General features: G+C 54.4%; 6 protein-coding genes across 6 annotated transcripts; 3 read left to right on the forward strand and 3 right to left on the reverse strand.

Annotated features, from left to right (window-relative positions):
* Nucleotides 1-70: 70 nt before the first annotated feature.
* On the reverse strand, nt 71-2,611 carry MYCGRDRAFT_33362 (uncharacterized protein; the record flags this gene model as incomplete). Its single annotated transcript, XM_003857749.1, has 1 exon — nt 71-2,611. A coding segment is annotated over one exon (2,541 nt), but the record flags the coding sequence as incomplete, so codon positions are not given.
* Nucleotides 2,612-3,479: 868 nt separating this feature from the next.
* Nucleotides 3,480-5,215, forward strand: MYCGRDRAFT_106738 (uncharacterized protein; the record flags this gene model as incomplete). The annotated part of the gene is made up of 5 exons (XM_003855792.1): nt 3,480-3,678; nt 3,822-3,998; nt 4,158-4,294; nt 4,495-4,576; nt 4,860-5,215. 5 exons carry the CDS (start codon nt 3,480-3,482, stop codon nt 5,213-5,215), a joined length of 951 nt encoding a protein of 316 aa, XP_003855840.1.
* An 802-nt stretch (nt 5,216-6,017) lies between these two features.
* On the forward strand, nt 6,018-7,398 carry MYCGRDRAFT_88611 (uncharacterized protein; the record flags this gene model as incomplete). The annotated part of the gene is made up of 3 exons (XM_003855793.1): nt 6,018-6,052; nt 6,172-6,649; nt 7,132-7,398. 3 exons carry the CDS (start codon nt 6,018-6,020, stop codon nt 7,396-7,398), a joined length of 780 nt encoding a protein of 259 aa, XP_003855841.1.
* Nucleotides 7,399-8,170: 772 nt separating this feature from the next.
* Nucleotides 8,171-10,324, reverse strand: MYCGRDRAFT_202665 (putative major facilitator superfamily transporter; the record flags this gene model as incomplete). The annotated part of the gene is made up of 2 exons (XM_003857748.1): nt 8,171-10,095; nt 10,267-10,324. 2 exons carry the CDS (start codon nt 10,322-10,324, stop codon nt 8,171-8,173), a joined length of 1,983 nt encoding a protein of 660 aa, XP_003857796.1.
* Nucleotides 10,325-11,594: 1,270 nt separating this feature from the next.
* On the forward strand, nt 11,595-16,288 carry MYCGRDRAFT_88613 (uncharacterized protein; the record flags this gene model as incomplete). The annotated part of the gene is made up of 12 exons (XM_003855794.1): nt 11,595-11,792; nt 12,051-12,157; nt 12,818-12,824; nt 12,978-13,140; nt 13,722-13,774; nt 14,415-14,454; nt 14,745-14,781; nt 15,062-15,105; nt 15,355-15,415; nt 15,667-15,718; nt 15,980-16,128; nt 16,213-16,288. The coding sequence occupies 12 exons, from the start codon at nt 11,595-11,597 to the stop codon at nt 16,286-16,288; spliced, it is 987 nt and encodes a 328-aa protein (XP_003855842.1).
* A 691-nt stretch (nt 16,289-16,979) lies between these two features.
* MYCGRDRAFT_88614 (uncharacterized protein) lies at nt 16,980-17,501 on the reverse strand (the record flags this gene model as incomplete). The annotated part of the gene is made up of 1 exon (XM_003857747.1): nt 16,980-17,501. One exon carries the CDS (start codon nt 17,499-17,501, stop codon nt 16,980-16,982), a length of 522 nt encoding a protein of 173 aa, XP_003857795.1.
* Between the last annotated feature and the right edge of the window lie 52 nt (nt 17,502-17,553).

Raw genomic sequence — 17,553 nt, forward strand, 5'->3', positions numbered from 1 at the left:
ACTCAATGGTCATCGGTGGACTCGTCTGCATCTCCACCTCATCGGCCGGTCCGTCCTGTTGTTGCATATCCGGCGGCATTCTCGCAGATCTCACCACCTCAAACCCCTTCGTCTGATCCTTCTTCTTGCCTGAAAATCCAAACGCAATCTTCTGCAGCCAGCTCTGCGCTGCTGATGCGGGACCTGTAGGATCCGCTGGGCCGGTCTTGAGTTTTCGGGTGGCTTGCTCGTTAAGCGCCGGGCCACGGTAGTACTGGTCGACTTCGCGCACAGCGTAATCGGTGCGATTGCCGGTCTCGTCAACAGATTCCTGACGATCGCGCAGGAAGACAGGGGGAGGAGAGACTTGATCGCTGTCATAGCTGGCAACTCTTGCTTTGCCAGGCGAGTCTTGATAGGGAAACTCTGCACCACCAGTATTGCGTCGAGACCTGATTCCAGGTGTCGATGGCTCAGTGATGGTGGCTTTGCGCGCTCGCGGTGGCCGGTAGAAATTGTCGCCGTCTGCCTTTGTAGCAATGGAAGGTCTTGCGCCTTGGCCAATCCCGCCTGAGAGCTCCGAGTGCGGAACTACAGACGGCGTGGTATCTCCCACACTGGAGAAGTTCTCAAACCCACTCAGGCGATTGCGGTTGAGAAGCTGCGCGCTACTGGCGGACACACTTCTACTGCGAGTGCCGTACGCTTGACTTCCCATCGCATCGTTGGTCGAGACCCGCAATATGGCCGCATTGCTCATCATACTACCTCTGTCGCCTTTGTCCGGGCGGGTCTGACGCTTCTTCAACATTCGCCAACTCAGGATGCTACCCCGAACGGCTGACGCTCCACCACCGGCACCGAGCGATCGTGCTATGACTTCGATGATGGTCTGCGCAGAGTTGAGGAAGAATCCAAAAACGAGGACGCAGGCGTGGAGAATGAGAATGACATATCCGATCCAGCCTTTGGGAGCTTCGGTCACGCCGAGAGTTGGCACAAACGCGATCATCATGAGGAGAGTGCCGAGGCGGACGCTGGCGAAGAAGGTATGGTATAGGTTCATGCTTGTTTGGCCTTGGAATGGCTTGAAGCCGTTGAGGGTGAGAATGAGGATGACCTCGCAGATGGCCAGGACGATGATTTGAGCGATGCCACTAGGTTGGACTGCTCCAATGGCGACACCGCGGACGAACGTAATGAAGACTGGGATGAGCGCGAAGGGCGCTGCACTGTCGCTGTAGGTATTGTAGAGTGGTCCGTAGTGGAGGAGTGTTGGCATGTCGTCGAAGAGGAGCGTCCTCGGCTTGGTAGTGAAGATGACTCGCAGGATCCAGCCAGCCCAGACGATCGTGATGACCAGGAGTATGACCGCGCAAACTAGAACACTTGTCGGTGACCGTGGTGAGATGACCAGCTGGTAGAGACTGAGTGCCACGATCGGCAGGATGAAGTAGTTGAATAGCAGGCGGACCACCATACCCAGGGTGAAGGGAAGATTCTTCTGGCGGAGATCCTCCTCGGTGGTGTTCGTGGCGAGATGGTACAGCCAGCGAGCGAGGAATCCCAATTGGCAGAGGAGGACCAATACACCCGCGATGACCAGCAGCCATATCGCCATACACGCCCAGATGTCCTGGTCAGATCCCATGCCAATGAGCTGGCTCATGCGAGTGAGGCCGTATGTCGCATTGACACTGTACAGTCCATCTTGCAGAGCATTGTAGCTGTCGCCGCTGACATAGCTCTCGTCGAAGAGTAGCAGCGACCAGCTCGCCTGACTGAGCGCCGGTCTGAAGAAGCCAGGGTATTGCACAGTCAAACTCCCCGTCAAGACCACCCATTGTATGTATTGTAGACAATCTCCAAAACCTGGTGTGACCAACCTCAGCAAATCCTCGTCTCTTCCAAAGTTGCTGCTCCATCTGAAGATGTCCGAGCTTCCCCATGGCGACCATATCGCCGCTGCTACTGTCGCTACCGCCTTGAGGATGAGGATCGTCGCGGGCAGCCATCTGAGCAATGCTTTGATGCTGCTGCCGAGATCGGGTGTGATTTGCGCGCTGACACATGCGACGTTGGGTGCTCCCTCATCTCCGGATATGATGTGTGCGGTGGCGGAGATCGTGCTGAAGGAATATGAGGTGCCGAAATCGTGCGAGAGGAAGAAAGCGGGCAGTTCGGAGGGGACGCTGGCATTGGCGTAGAATGCTGGTCCGAGAGGACAATCTCCCCGAACCAATGCGTCGCAGAATCGCTCGCCCGGGTTGTTGGCCTCTGTGTATGTCAAGACCATGTAGTCCGCAGTCAATGTGGCAAGCCTGTTTCCCGTTCCCACATTCACAATCTTGCCGAAAGACACATCGCTATTGTTCCATTGCTCGTCGGAGGGAGGCGGATAGTTGCCGGTGAACTGCTGGCCAGAGACATTGCCGTATATGGTGAGGTTGAGGAAGTGCGTCGAGCGCTCGTTGACGAATGTGGCATCGACGAAGAGTGGTGTGAATTGTAGCTGCTGCGGTCGGGAATTTCTCGTGCTGTCGGGCAGGCAGTTCTCGAAATTGACGAAGACTGCGTGGACTGGGAGGAGGAGGAGCGAGTGGAGGAGGAGGAGGAGGAGGGAGGAGAGCATTGTTGGCGTTGCGCCGAGCGCTTTCATCGTGTTGCTCTCATGGGTGGTGGAGGATTTGATGGCTAGGGAGTCGCCGTCAGTACCGGGGTAGGTGCGAGTGGGCGGGGAAGGAGGCGGCGGAGGTGGAGAGGATGTGGAGGAGAGTGCGGTGGAGGTGGTTTTCAAAATTCATGCAGGCAGCCAGGCAGGGTCGGGTCGTTCATACCGCGAGAATAAACTTCACAACGCACGCGTAACGGTAGGAGCTAAGCAACAACGGGGCGTGAACGTTTAAACGGTAAACTCGACGACAACTGACGATGTCTCAACAGAGGGCGAGAAGATTATGATATTGGAGTCGAGATTTTTGATATCCCGCAACGTAACGAACGGGACAGACAATTCGTGAGGCGTTGTTGTTGACCTTGTACCTGTTCCTTGTACCGTTCTGACCCTTGTCGTCGGCGATAAAGCTTCCGCTTGTTCCCAGTTCACTGAAGCCAGCGCTAACGTGTGGCTGTGCTGTGCGTGGTGTCTCTCTGCCCAGCAGACAATCTACTAACCTTTCCCTCGACAACAAAACATTTCAATCTGCTTCAATGACAACGACCGGTGACAATGCAGCAGAGATCGTGCGGACTGCGCCTCGCTCGTACGCATATCATGCAGCATACGTGCGTTGAATGCAACGTTGATCAAGCTATCGGGTCCGCAATCTGCAGGTAAGCAGAAGTCCGGGTTCGAAAAGCTTTAAATATAGACACGAATTGACGAGGGCTTCCAAAGCAGATTTTACCATTCGTGGAGTTGTCCCCGAAAAGCACCCGTAGAATGCACTCCATGCCATGTGAATGCAAGGACCTCAATGCAAGGCGATTCCGCCGCAAACATGAACGAGAGTCTGCTCGACCTTGACGACGATGTCGAAGTGCTGCCTCCATTTAGCTTAGCTCGGCTAGACGACTTCTGTCCTTTTTCGTGGGCACCTCCTTTCTTCCCGTCTACATCATTGACCCAAACGACAGCCGGCAAAGGCCCGAGGATGCTGCAAACAACGACGACCAAAGGACCGGGCGACCAGTCCGTCTGTGCGTCACTTCCGCCTGCTGAGACCAAGACCATGCTGGTCGACCTCTGCTCACGAAATCAGCAATGAGTGTCCGATACCATCGTCCAGACTGGGACGGTACTGCCAAAACTTGTTTGATCTCTATGCTCTGCTCCACCACAGATTTGAGGAGAAGCGTTGGCTCCATCATGGCGATCAAGACTCCACATCGACCCGACCTTCGCACCGCTACATTCAGGCCAGATTGCCTGCCATCATCCGGGCGGGAGACGTCTCACGATACCTCAAGCTCGTCTGTTCGCTCTGACGTTCGTGCGACCACGTTGGTCGAATTTGTGGGTCTGTGTAACACCCGCCATCCTTTTCGTCCACACGCTCGTCGAATCTGCAAAAGCTTCACCAGAGGCAAAAGACCGCTACAGTGAGACCGAATAGCGCGAGAAAGATCAAGGGTACGTCTCGAATCAAAGCAAAGACGTCTGGCGACGGAATTTACAGCGAACATCAGGGCTCGGAGTCGTTTGGAGGCGTGGTCATCCATAATGAACGCCGTCGCCATGTCCCGGACAACTGAGAAGATTGCGAGAACATCCTCCCAACGGAAACACCGCGACACCGGAAACCCGGAACGGATGGTATGCGTCGTCTATGGTCTTGATTGCCGCCCTGTTCCTGTTTCCAACTCGATCGCTTAGACGCCGGACGCTGGACGCTGGACGGCAAGCCGCACTTCCAAAGTCGCGTGTCCCGGCATTTCTATCATCTGTTACATTGGCATACGGTATCGGCGGTCGCAATCGGTTCGCGTTGCTCCGCGAGACGCTGCAATAGCCAGGTCGCAGTCGTCTCCGGCCAGGTTCACACGGGTCTGTACCGACAGAACGCATTGCTCAAACAGCTTCATCTAGATGAGATGAGTACGTGGCTAGCCGGCAGCGAGTTTCATCTTGGAGCCCTGATAGTGTGCGGTCAGCCGCGACCGCGAGGCATTATGGATGTCAAGCCTGTCCGCGCTGCTGCTGGTCAAGACCTTAGCCTGTTTTTGAGCGTTCGATGTTCAGTTCTCCATGTCAAACTTGTTCCCTTCTTCTCTCAACACTGACCTGACTTTTCTTTTTGCTACCAATTCAACGTTCGGGATTTCATTGTTTCGATCGAACACGATCTTGCCTGCGTTCACCCACCCTCACACACTCACAGTCATGGCAAACCCAGCTCCCGCCGAGCTCACCGACCGCAGTCCCATCTACGTCCAGCGATCGCCCGAAGCGCTCCGCAGTTCACAAGAAATACGTGGGCTTGCCCGACCCCTCTGCGACCAGCCCACCGACGAGATTTACCTGACGCCTCAGCTACCTCTGCCTGCGAACGATGTAACCGAGCGTCGATCGCATGTGCACCCTCACGATTCAGCTTTCCTCACATCTCCACAGGCGGCCCAACAGCTTATCGACGTCATCAAGAAACCACTGTTCGTCCCGGAAAGGCGCTGGGAATATGTCGCATTCGCCAAAGACTGCTCGGAGTGGTGGACTCTACCAACTTCCATCGATTAAGCACGACAACATGGGCTGCGTACGAACCACAAAACTTGGACTCGCGATAGTCGAAGAGCGAGAGCTGTCATCATCACAAGAATACACCGAAGAGCAACTGCGACATCTCCAGTGCTCTGACAGTCAAGCCAAACTCTACGAGCTTGCCGCTTTCCATCGAGCACTGGACCAGCGGACACAGTGCGACCTTGAATCCGGCAGAACCTCAAGGCTTGGCCTCCTCGCGGCGCAGATCTTTCCAAAGCGGAGACGCTATGTCACAATATGCTAGGCTTCCATCTCCTGCGAGTGCGTTGCGCTTGCGGCACGTAGCACAAGGAGTCGTTCGAGGGCCTACACGAGGTAGATCTCCCGATCATTATCAACTTTTGGTACGACTTCTTGGACGACAATCCGTGGGGCAGACTTTTTGGTCTGCGGCCCGTTCAGGAGCTCCGCTCTCGGCCTTTCTACGTTCATCAGCTCCATCTTCTCGAGGATTACTCGACACCCATCCGGAGCTTCATGCAGTTCACCGAAATGACCACTGGCGCCTGGTCATGGCATGGTTCATTGTTCGATTCCGCATGGATCTGTACTCCACCGGCTTGGAAGAGGGTGAGCAAGATCGCTCCGACTACAAGACATGGGCGGAGCTGAGAGTGCTATATGACGACTATTGCGATGAGAAAGTGGCAGCTCTCGAAGAGCCTCTCTCCTCACCGCCTCTGGATCCCGACTCGTGTCACCCTGCCGAGATCCCACCCTTGGTTCTAGAGCCAGAATTTACGGACGAGAGTCGAAAGCCGAGGCGATGAAAGCAATGACCAGAGAGCTCCGAGGTCTACGGCAGACTTGGTAAGCGAAGAGGAAGGAGAAGGAGGCTTCGGGTGCGGCTAAGCGTCAGACCGTCCAACAGCGCCCGCGCCGTCGCAGCCCCGTCGAAGCTCTCGAAAGCGTGCACGAGCGGACTCCAGCTCATCGAATGAGCCTCCGAGGAAGCGCAGGGTCACCAATATTCGCAAGTCAGCCAGTGCCTCATCCAGCACGAATCAGCCAGAGCTCCAGCTGCCGCCTCAAGAAGACCGGATATTACGCACACGTATCTTCCCGCCCAAGTTCAACCAGCGGATTGAAGCTCCCGTTGTGACCGAGCTGAGACAGCTCTGTCGGATGCTCATTTGTGGTACGAGAATGCTCATTGACGCTCCGCGTAAGCTCGTCACCGTGGACTTGGACAGCATTAAGACATGCAAAGATTTACTGGTGAATTCCGAACCTTTCGATCCGTCCCATGGCAAGATCCTCGACAACATTTGGAATGTGGCGAAGGCCACCTCGGATCGGTGGAATCAAGCTTTACAGGATCCGGCGCACATCAAGAAAGCACACGCTCGCTGCGTACATGACTGGCGTCCTGTGGTTGCAAGACTGGCGGCTGCGGTGCAAGGGGTGGTAATCATGCCCCGCCAGGCTGGACATAGAGAGCTAGAAGCTCTGCGGGTTGACATCGCGAAGATTCGAGACAAGCTGCATGTTTGCTGCAATATCACGCACAAGTGAGTGTCCATCTTTCGCCAGTCTCAAGAACTTCACACTGACCGAAATCTTGCGACCTAGGCAGATCTGGGGTTTTCCTCGTGCCCGATGGTCAGAACCAGAGTTGCTTCGATGTTCTCCCACATCAGCCCCTCCTGAATGTACCTCGAGAAGTCGTTGGTTGCGAGGCTGACGCTGATCCCTTCCACAACAGTGAGCCCAGCAGCTCCTCCTCCATGAGTGTCTTCGTACATGAGATCGAGCAAGATATTTCCACCCCTCCCTCGCCTCGAGTCGTCATTTCGCGCCGAGCTAGCATCACTGAGTCCGAGGACGAAGTGCCTCGCACTTCCGATGACGACGACTTCATCGATGACGATGACGTGAGTACTTAAGAGGGCTCGCATCCGGAGAACGCTGTGTCTGGCACACCTCCATCTGACGAGGGTAGTGCTGACGAGCAAGAGTCTCAAGCGGAGGCTGGCGCCGAGGAAGAGGAGGAGTTGAGTGGATCTGTCGAATCAGAATCGATGGAGGATACCGATTCGGAGGAGGATGAACTTGCTGGAGATGGTTCTGTTTCCACGACCACGGGAGGTCCATCGTACCGACCGCAAGGAAACCTCCGGCCTCGCGGACGTCGATCATTTGGCAGGGGCGGATAGTCGAGTTAATTGGGAGCTAGTCCGAGAATTGGTGAGATCAAGCAGCATTGTCGTGGAACTTTTAATGCAGCACATCCGATTATTCACTTCAGTTCTTTCTCATATTGCGCCTTTATTCACTTTCTCCCCGCATGGTCCTCCAGCTGAGCGCAAACGTTTCCTGAGCGGTAGTGCGACATCGTTGATGTACTATTCAAAGCTCACGCTGATCACACTCGCCTCCGTCTTGAAATCTTCGCATCGCTGTGTCCTTCAATTGCGAGTCAAAGACCAGTCACCTGCTTAGTTCCATTCTTGCGAGTTGGACCTGAACGGCCAGGAGATGATCTTTTGTCGCACACGAGAAGCACCGACTGACAGCCGCGCAGTGACGAAGTTCCAATGATCCCAACCGCCATTTACATGAGAGTTCGTCTCCGGAGTTGGGATGTGCGAACAGGAACCCAGTACCACTCGGGTTGGCTCTGTACAACGGGCAGAAGGCATCGTCTTTTGCCTCTCGCCTCGCGCATTTCGACCGGTATTCCATTCGCGATCATTGGGATAGTGAACAACCCAGACTTTGCAATTCGATGGAGTTGAGGTGGAGAAGGAGGTTCGGATTCGAAAAAGGAGGTTGAATTCCGTGGTAAGCTGGACTTTGACGAAGGAGGAAACAAGCTCTTTCGCATTGCCTCCCAGTCTGACCATGCGCTTCTGACTCCAAAACACCATGCTATGCAACCCGACCAAATCCCGCTTTCCCGAACTCTGCAATTCAGCAAGCCAACCCTCACTGATAGCTCCCCGCACTCCCAAAGCTCTGACCCAAATTACTCGAGTACCGTCGACTGATGCCCTCCCTGCCCATACCAATCGGAATCGAAATCTTCCTCATCACACGCTTCGAATTTCTGCGACTCAACGTCGGTGGTGGTGTTGATGAAGGTCCACCTTGCCGATCGAGATCCGCGGCAGACGTAGCCCGACTCCTGCCTCGGGTCGCTGACGGAGGAGCGCCATCATCGTCGGAGAGGACGGAGGATGCCATGGTCGCTGTGCGACTGAGTGGAGCGAGACCACCGTATGCTCGTTCCAGCTGCTCGTCGTCGTTGTGAGCGTCTTGCGTCTTCACGCCTGGCAGTGGTCCTGGTTTAGCCTGGCCTTCTGCTTGCCCTTCCAGTCCTGTTTCCAGAATTCCTTCTTCCAAGTCCTCCTCATCCTCCTCGACATCACTGACCTCATCGTCGCCTCCAAAGCCCTCGCCTTCCACCAGCCACCAAACTGGTACCGCTGCAAGCGCCGCAATGGCCGCCATGAACCACCAAGGCGCAATGACATACCCCCTCTTCACTCCAACCGAGAAAATCGCCCCGGACATCGCCGGCCCAATCGCACGTCCAATAGCACTGACACTGGTCGCAATCCCGTTCAGCGTGCCGAGTGTGCGTAGACTGCTAGCGCTGTTCGTGAGCAGGATCGTGCTGCAGGGAAAGGCGAAGATCCCGGCCAGACACTTTGTCGCCATCAAGGCGAACATGCAAATGACTTGCCAGCGGGTCGTGGGCAGCAGGGCGGTGAATGGCGTGATGAAGTAGACAATCGGGAAAGTGCAAGCGGACACCTTGAGCCAGAACAGGACTCCGTACTTCCGGCATAGAGGAGGGAAGACGAAGAACTGCACGAACATGCCTGCCACGCCGTAGAATGTCGACATCAGGCCGATCTCGAAGTGGTTGAGGCCGAAGCCGCCGGCAAATTTGAGAGGGAATGTATAGGGTGTTGAGTGCGGGCTACCGATTGGCGAGTGTTGCATGTAGACGGGTATGAGCTGGTCGAACGCCATGCCGTGCATGGCGAGGAGGGTGTAGACGATGAGATTGACCACGGATTGGCGATTGAGAACGGAGCGCCATGTTGGGCGTGGGAGGTCGACCTTCGTCTCGGATGAAAGCGAATCTTCTTCATCGGAGCTGCGCTTGATCAGAGGTTCGGTTTCGCGATTGGCTTCGTCTTCGCTGAGTGCTGGGCGCAGGCGGAGCAGTCGTGCTAGCCTAAGCGATAGTCGCTTCGTTGCAGATGTGAGCTTCTTTCCGAGTATGAGGCCGTAATCTCGTCTATTCTCCTTGCCCTCCAGCGTCTCTTCCAGAAAGAGCAAGCCAGTCGTAATGCCAACCGCAAAGATCAGTGCTGAAACAATATTCGGCAAAGCGTAAGGATACATCCTTAGCAAGTTCCCACTCCTGTGTTCCTCTCCCGGCTGAACATTGTACGGGTTTGCCAACGCACCGCCAATTGTAGGCCCGAAGATACTACCAATGTTCCATACCAATGGCATCAGGCTGAACGCTCGAGGCTGCAGCTCTTTGAACGGCACCATTTCTGCCACCGTCGTCCGTATGATCCCCACATTCCCATTTCCAGCTCCTGCTATTGCTCTCGCGAGAATCGCCATCGGTAAGCTGGTACTGAATCCCAGCATTATCGTCGTGAACATTGTGCTCGTGAGTCCGATGAGGATTGCGGGCTTGCGACCATATCTGTCGGAGAATCGACCCCAGGGTACGCCCACGAGGGCTTGGAAGAGCGAGAAGACTGCGGCGCAGATTCCTGCCCATTTTCCGACTTCGTTTTGCGGGACGTTGAAGGATTCGACCATTTCAGGGAGGTAGGGGTAGAGGGAGGTCGAGGAGATGGGTTCGGCGAAGCGGCATATTGCTGCAGGAGGTGGTCAGTGGTCTTCGCAGAGGTCTTCCCGCAACACACAATAAAAGGCGAGGCTGCGCGGTGCTGAACATTCTTGTACTACTTGACCTCTTCGTGAAGGTCATCGTGCCGCCAGTCATGCAAGTACAAGGACTGGCCGGCAGCGTCTGCTTGACGACTTACCCAATATGGTCAACTGCTGCTTGGGCAGCTTGCGCTCTCGATGCTTTGTCTTCGCCATGACGGAGTACGGCGGACGTCGTGGGCGCGGTGGTGGTGTTTGTCTCGGAGGGAGGGGTATGTTGCTGGCGGTCAAGTCATTCAGTCTTCAGCAGCGAGCTTCCGGCAACGCCGACACCGCCCCGTGAATGCAGGCATTGATAGCTTTACTGAAGCTGTTCCCGAACTATAATCGAAGCGCCGCCCAGAGCGCAGCAAGGATGATACACTTGCTCGTGCCGTTCTCGGCAGTGTATGCAATAAGCTCCAAGCGGGTGTCGCGGCTGTGTAAGAAGGATTGCAGGTGTGGGAGCAAGGTTCACACCGCCTGGTCCGTGCGGCGTGAGAGACTTGACTTCACCTCGTGCTATCGTTCACCATGCATTGCCGATCGGACGAGCTCGTGGGCGAGCACATGTTCTCGACGATCAAAGTACTCGAAAGAGGCGGCGTGAATGTTGTGAAAAGGGCCACCAGGCGTCGGAGACTCTCCGGCGAACATGCACCGGAGGATCTTGACGACCCAGCACGGTCGAATGTGTCGGCAAAGAACAAAAGAAGCACTCATACTGAGAAAAGTGTGCATCGCAGCGAGCGAGGCGGTGCTAAACGACGCAGCTGCTCCATGCTTGGCAAGTTGATCGCATGCGACAGCTCTCAAATCTCAGGTAGCATCATTTGCTCGATTGCCGATGCCGAGCTTGAGCAGACGTCTTGAGTTTTCGCCGATGTTTCCTGGCATCGGGCTGTGAAGCCATACATGTTGCGCATGCCTCGCAATTTGCACTCGTCGCTACAACTGTCTCGGTTGAGGTTGCCGTTGTGGCACAGTTCCCAAACTCAGATCTCTCGGTCCTTTGAGTTCTGTTGTTCAGAAGCCGCTGTGCGTCTCGATCATGACCTGGGAAAGGCGACCAAGATCCAGCACCAAACCTCTCCGTCTTAATATCCCATAAGACGAATGAGAGATAGATCAGGGGTTACATCTGTCGGTGAAGTGCTCAAGCGTGCACATGTAGTCAGTACAACGTTGATCTGCTGGAAAGATTGCTCTGGCTGAGAAGTGTTGCGTCCATGCTATGAAGTTGTCAGCCATTATCTCTACAGTCGTGCATTCGGAATGAGAATTTGCGAGTTACCAGATAGCCCTCCTTGCCGTCGAGAGGATGTCCTGGTCGCAGACTGGGCCGATCCCTTATGACCGTTTGAACTGCTTGGAAAGCATGCAGTAAGAGCATGACGGAAACCCGCCGATCATGCCGCCGAATGGATGTTGCTCTTGTTGCTGAGTGATGAGCCACTGCCCAAGTACGCATGCTACGAGTCTCTCCGATTTGACGAACAGCACTCCGAGTAACGACAACGTTGTTCCGAGCCACAAATATGAGATGATGTGCATGCTCTGCTCGCTCAGAGTTGAGAAAGGGCATGACAACCGCGACTATCCAGATGGCATTGATGGAAAAGTTTCGATTGATCTCGCCTCCTGGGTTGGTCGGTGACTTGCTAGATCATCAGCTATGGACCTTGTGGTAGAACAGCTGGACAGTGAGCCATCCCGTGCAGTGCACAGACATTTTCCAATGCCAGGGGATGTGCGAGTTCAGGGCTCCATCGATCTCGCCTTTGGGTACGGCTCTCGAAGTATCAGATTGTCAGCGATGGCCTTGGTTACCGTGAAGCTGACCTGAGACCGTGTTCTGGTATGTAGAGATCTCCAGGAATGCTATGAGAGATGTACCATCAAGTCACATAGAGAGGAGGCCAACAACGAAGGTCACTCACTGGAACAAAAGTACGGCGAGGAGACTGCCATTGCTCTCAACTATAAACTCGACTTTCAGGCTGCGATACTGTCAGTGAATGCCATTGTATCGATGGAAATCATTGAGACTTACGAGCTATGCCGGCAAGGCCGGTCTCCTCACCGCTGGTGGCCTCCTGCCACATCCTCACCCCAGAAAAGGAGCCAAATCTGCCGCTGAAGTCAGCGAGAAGTTCACAACGAAGGCCGATTGTGTTGTACATACTGTTCTGCCACCATTGGCGGCGCTCAACGGCGGATCGGTGGAGAGGGAGGCGAGGGAGGAGGAGAGGGGATGGCGGGCGTTGGCTCGGAGCCGTTCTTCTTCACCCGGCGAGACGTGTTGGGGGCGGCGGCGGACATTGCGGCGGCGGCGGTGTTGCTGTTGTTGTTGCTGTGGTTTCTGATATAGCCTCGTTAGTAGTGCATCCGTGTTCGACAACGTTGGTAACGTACGTGATGATGCTGTGGAGGTGGCGGCGGAGAGGACGGCCGTGATGTTGGGTTGCTTGATCGATCGAAGAAGTTCTTCCGGTGAGGAAGAGTAGCTCGAGCTTAAGGCATCGCGTTTGACGTGTCGTCATCGTCGACGGGAAACGGGTGAAACGCGGCGGAGCGGCGTCCACGCACTTTTCAAGCTTGATCGTTTGAAATTCTTCCCCTGAACAACAACATCCACCTCCACCTCCACCACCACCACAACCACAACAGCAATCTCGTACGTACAAGCAAAGCACCATGCTGATGACTACAACAACATGCTAACGAACGGACAGAACAAAAAAGAAGCAACAATGTCGCCGCCGCCGCCGCCACCGCCGATGCACGGCAAGCACGTACGTTATCTCCTTTCGACCACCAACATCCGCAGTCCATCTGCGCTTCTTACATCCTCGCCGTACGTTCAAACAAGCTAACATTCTTCGAGTTTCTCTTCCTCTGCTTGGTCTCCGCCTGCGCCACCATGACCATGAGCATCTTCCAGCAGGAGAAGGCGAAGAAGGCGAAGAAGGCCGAGGTCGACGACGACAACAGTAAGTGTTTCATTCCTTTCAACGGCACCGTTGAGCTCGAGCTGACACATTTGCAGAGAAGTGACCGCCTCCGCCGCCTCCACCACCACCGGCGCAAATAGCAGTAGCCTGCCATAGAACAACAAGCTGAGCGACTGCTCGTGTTCTCGTGCCCTCAAATCGTTCCATCGTTTCCGAAATCGTTGTGTCTGAAAGTGATTGTTTTGACGAACAACATCTTCGATTCAAAACGCTGCGCAGGTTGAGTTTGCTCCTCACTACACCTTTGGTCGATCGAACACTGACTTTCCATCATCACAACAGGCCTGCAAACAACTCCATCGGAGAACATTCAAGAACACACTTTCGCGGTCAAGTGGACCGCCACTGAGTCTTCGTCACGTCGACCGAGCATTGATTCAAAGATAAGTCCTCTTCACTTCCCAGCCACTCATTTCCGCATTTCCATGATGATACTACTTCACGAGCCATGAGATGGCTATGATCATCCGAATGTACAGCCTTTGCCCTGAGGACAAATGCACTTCTTTCTCGCACAATTTACCTCTTCGTACCGACCAAAGCTAACATTCTTCAAGCAGAACCACCGACACAAAGCGCCCAACCGAACGCCGCGTTCCCTCCACCGCCTTCGGTCAGTACATCTCCCACACAGCAAGACCACAACAACAACGTGATGAAAGATTGGAACAACATACCCACGCTGGAAGCCTTGACAGCCGATTGACTCAACCGCCCACCTTGTTGCGCGCGCGTTGAGCACGGCAGGTTGCAGGTCATGCCTTCACTCGACGGCGGATCAAGTTGATGGGAGTTTGGTTGCATCTGTAGCCGCTTCAAAATCATCAAGACTTGGACCTGTTCAGTGCCGGTTGAGGGAAGGCGTTCGTTCGATGGTGATACCGCCCTCTACAACGAGCTATCTGATGGATCAACACATCACGCCGCATCAACAGTCAAACTCGAGAATGAGCTTTGCTGACACGTAGTTTTCTCCTCCGAGAGAACACTCTTGCGGCGCCTGTCTCTGATGCCCGTTTCAAGGCAAGTCTCTTTGACCTACACGCATTCCCTCTCCGATGATTGTCACAATGGAGCTGACGCTGGACACTTCTGCGGTACCTGCTGGAACACACAGCAAAGATGGACCAAAATGCCGACATGCAATGCTTACAAAACTCATGACTTGTGTCTTGATCTGAGCGGCCTTCGTCATCAAACATCATCTCAACACAGCTTTTGAGGATCACGGCTGACACTTCCTGATTCTACAGATTCGCTCCCTTCCGCTTCCAATCATCGATCACAACAACGGTACGTCGTCCTCAGCACCCCTCCGCCTTTCGGCCCTTTCCCCTGAAATGATGAGAGCTCCCCGATACTCGTACGAGACAGCGAGCAGCAGAGTTGTGGAATGCTTTCTGAGCTCCATACTCAACCCTGCGAAGTGGCTAGATTTATCGCCGTCTGGCAGCGGTTGCCGTCTGCCGACAATGGTTTCCGTCACCACGAGAATGAGAATATCTGAAAAGCTTCACCACACACACGAACGAGATTTGACGCTTGAACCTCATGCGATCGATCACTGACATGTCATTCTGCAGAATCACAAGACCGACCCTCCCGTCACCAGAAGCCACGGTACGTACCATTCCTCTACCACTCACCCCTCAAGCCCGGATGATGAGATCTCTCCACTCGTACAAGACCGTCGGCAGCAGAGTTGTGGAAAAGAGTATGCCACCTGAACTTCACACTCGACCATCGCAAGATGGCTAGCTTCATCGCCGTACTGCGTGGTTGCCGTCTGCCGGCACTGGATTATTGCCCACGAGAAAGAGAATGTCTGAACCGCTTCACCACTTGCACGAATTATATCACATACATCATTGACAGAGCCTCACTGACGTACCAGTTGCAGAACCACAAGGTCCAACACTACTCTGGAAATCAACACAGCGCACGGTCAGTCGTCCTCGCTCATCACAATACCCATCCCTTTCGCTGCAATGATGAGACTTGCTCGCATGACCCAGCAGCAGAGGTGTATACTCTACACTCAACCATTGCGACATGGCTTGCTTCATCACGGTGTAGCAGTGGTTGCACCCTGCTGGCAATGATATCGAGCACACATTTCTGATCAGCTTCACCAAATACCCACTCTGATGTCTCCCTGCTTCCGCACACCCTCACTGACATCCCGAATGACAGAACAGCAGAACAGCACACCAGCATGGTCCAACGCCGCTTCCATCATCCAATATACCACGCGGTAAGACCTCTTTGTCCACCACCCCATGCCTCCTTTTCCTGCAATGATGATTTATTCCAATGTTCCACAAGACCGCTGGCGCCGTCTACTCGACAATCTTCCACTGCAACATGGTCAGCTTCATCGCCGTCTGGCAGTGGTTGCAGGCCGTTCGCAATGGTTGTTTCAAGGACGTCTGAGCAAATCCATCAAGCACACAACGAATCCAGGTCGCTTCTCTCGCATGCATGGACTGACATCTCACATCGCAGTATCTCAAGGTCGACCGCCACTTCTCCCTTCTTCGAAGCTCCGAGCCGCGCGGTAAGTCTCTTCCGCTGATCACCAACACCGCTCTCCATCTTGCTGCAATGATGAAAGATGGGACGAGACAGCTCAGGACTCTTGGGGTCTTCAATCAGCCAGCGAGCCCCTGGGTCAGCTTGGTCGGTGAAGATAACCTCAAGTTTTCGAAAAGCATATGGTTTCTTCTCGCGTTGAAATCAAAATCTGAGCGCCCACACGAACATTTCCTTCTTCTTTGACCAAGGCCTCAAGCGACTCCACTGACACATTGCATCGCAGAGCATCGTCAGACACCTTCACGTTACCGCACCAGCGTCCATCCACGATACAACAGCGATCTCAGATGCTTCACTCACATACCGTCCACCACACCTCTACTCGCAGAACCGCAAGGCTGACCAGCGGTCCTGCATGCTCCAAACCATGCGGTAAGTCTCTGTCGCTCATCACCAACGCTTCCTCCACTTCAACCCCAATGATGAAACAAAAATGCCCCTGCACCATAAAGACAGCTCAGGACTCCTGGGCTCCACAATCAGCCAGCGAGCCTTCGGGTCAGCTTGGTCGGTGTGGATCGATGCCCGTTGACCGGCTGAATGACTTTTCTTACTGGCAAAATCTGAGCGCTCATACCAACCATTTTCCCTCACACCAACCATTTTCCCTCACACCAACACGACTCTCCACGACTCCTCTGACACACCTTACATTCCAGATCATCGCCGGCACCTTCTTGTCATTCCACCAGCGTCCACCCGCAGGACAAGAACGATACCGGATCCTTCTCTCGCATACCATCAATCATGCCTCTCCTGGGAGAACAGCAAGAAACACCGGCACTCCTGCAGCCTTTGAGTACTCTGGTAAGTCTCTTTCGCTCCCCACCAACACGCTCACCTTCCCACTTCCATGATGATACTCCTTTGCGCCCATGCACCAAAAGAGACAGCTCAGGACTCTTGGACTCCCCAATCAGCCAGCGCCTTCGGGTCAGCTCGGTCGGTGTGGATCGACACCAGTTGGCCGAAAAGCAAATGGTCGTTGTAATTTCAACTAGCAAAATCTGATCCCTCCTACCAACCATCTTCTTCTCACCATCAAACTCCTTCCACGACTCCGCTGACACCCTTCACACCACAGATCACTCTCGATACACGCTGCCATCATCGACTCCCTCCTCAACGGTACGTCGTCACCACACTCCCCTTCACTTCCTTCCCACCGCCATGATGAAAAAGACACACGCAAAAAGACAGCCGGGCATCGCAGAACTCCACAATCAACCAGCGATGCTAATCTTTGATGGCGCTTGGATGGTGGGGCTGGGCTGGATGTTCGACACTGGTTGCTCGATTGGTTGCTCGATCGAGGCGATGAACAGATATCTGAGCGGTTCCTTGCACTTCCCCCGTCTTGTTCTTGAGCGTCGCATGACCTTGTGACTGACATCTCCGGAACTTCGCAGATTGATGGCGGCTTGGAGGACAGGGAGGAGGCAGATGGTGCTTCGATTGCCTGGCTTGTTGAAGGAAGCGAGCATGAGACGCATATGTACCTTTGCAATCACATCTTGGTCACTATGATTTCTCTTCCACAACGTCGCAACGTGCTCTTTCATCGTTTTGTGAGTGCCTTTTCGCTTCCAAAAAGCCGGAGTCCGGTCATGGCTCCATGAAAGCGAGACTGCGTGCTGGCTCAAAGCCGACCAGAGATTCCACCAAACCTCGCCTTCGACCTCAACGCCCTCGCCCTCAACGCCATCGCAGTGCCTGGTTACCCAGTCTACCACGGCGACGGCCATGGGTACCGCCCAGTCTCATGCTGCCGTCGATCGGGCGTCACTGTCTCCAACA

The sequence above is a fragment of the Zymoseptoria tritici genome, chromosome 1, assembly GCF_000219625.1.
Source record: "Zymoseptoria tritici IPO323 chromosome 1, whole genome shotgun sequence".
Taxonomy (NCBI): Eukaryota; Fungi; Ascomycota; class Dothideomycetes; order Mycosphaerellales; family Mycosphaerellaceae; genus Zymoseptoria; species Zymoseptoria tritici.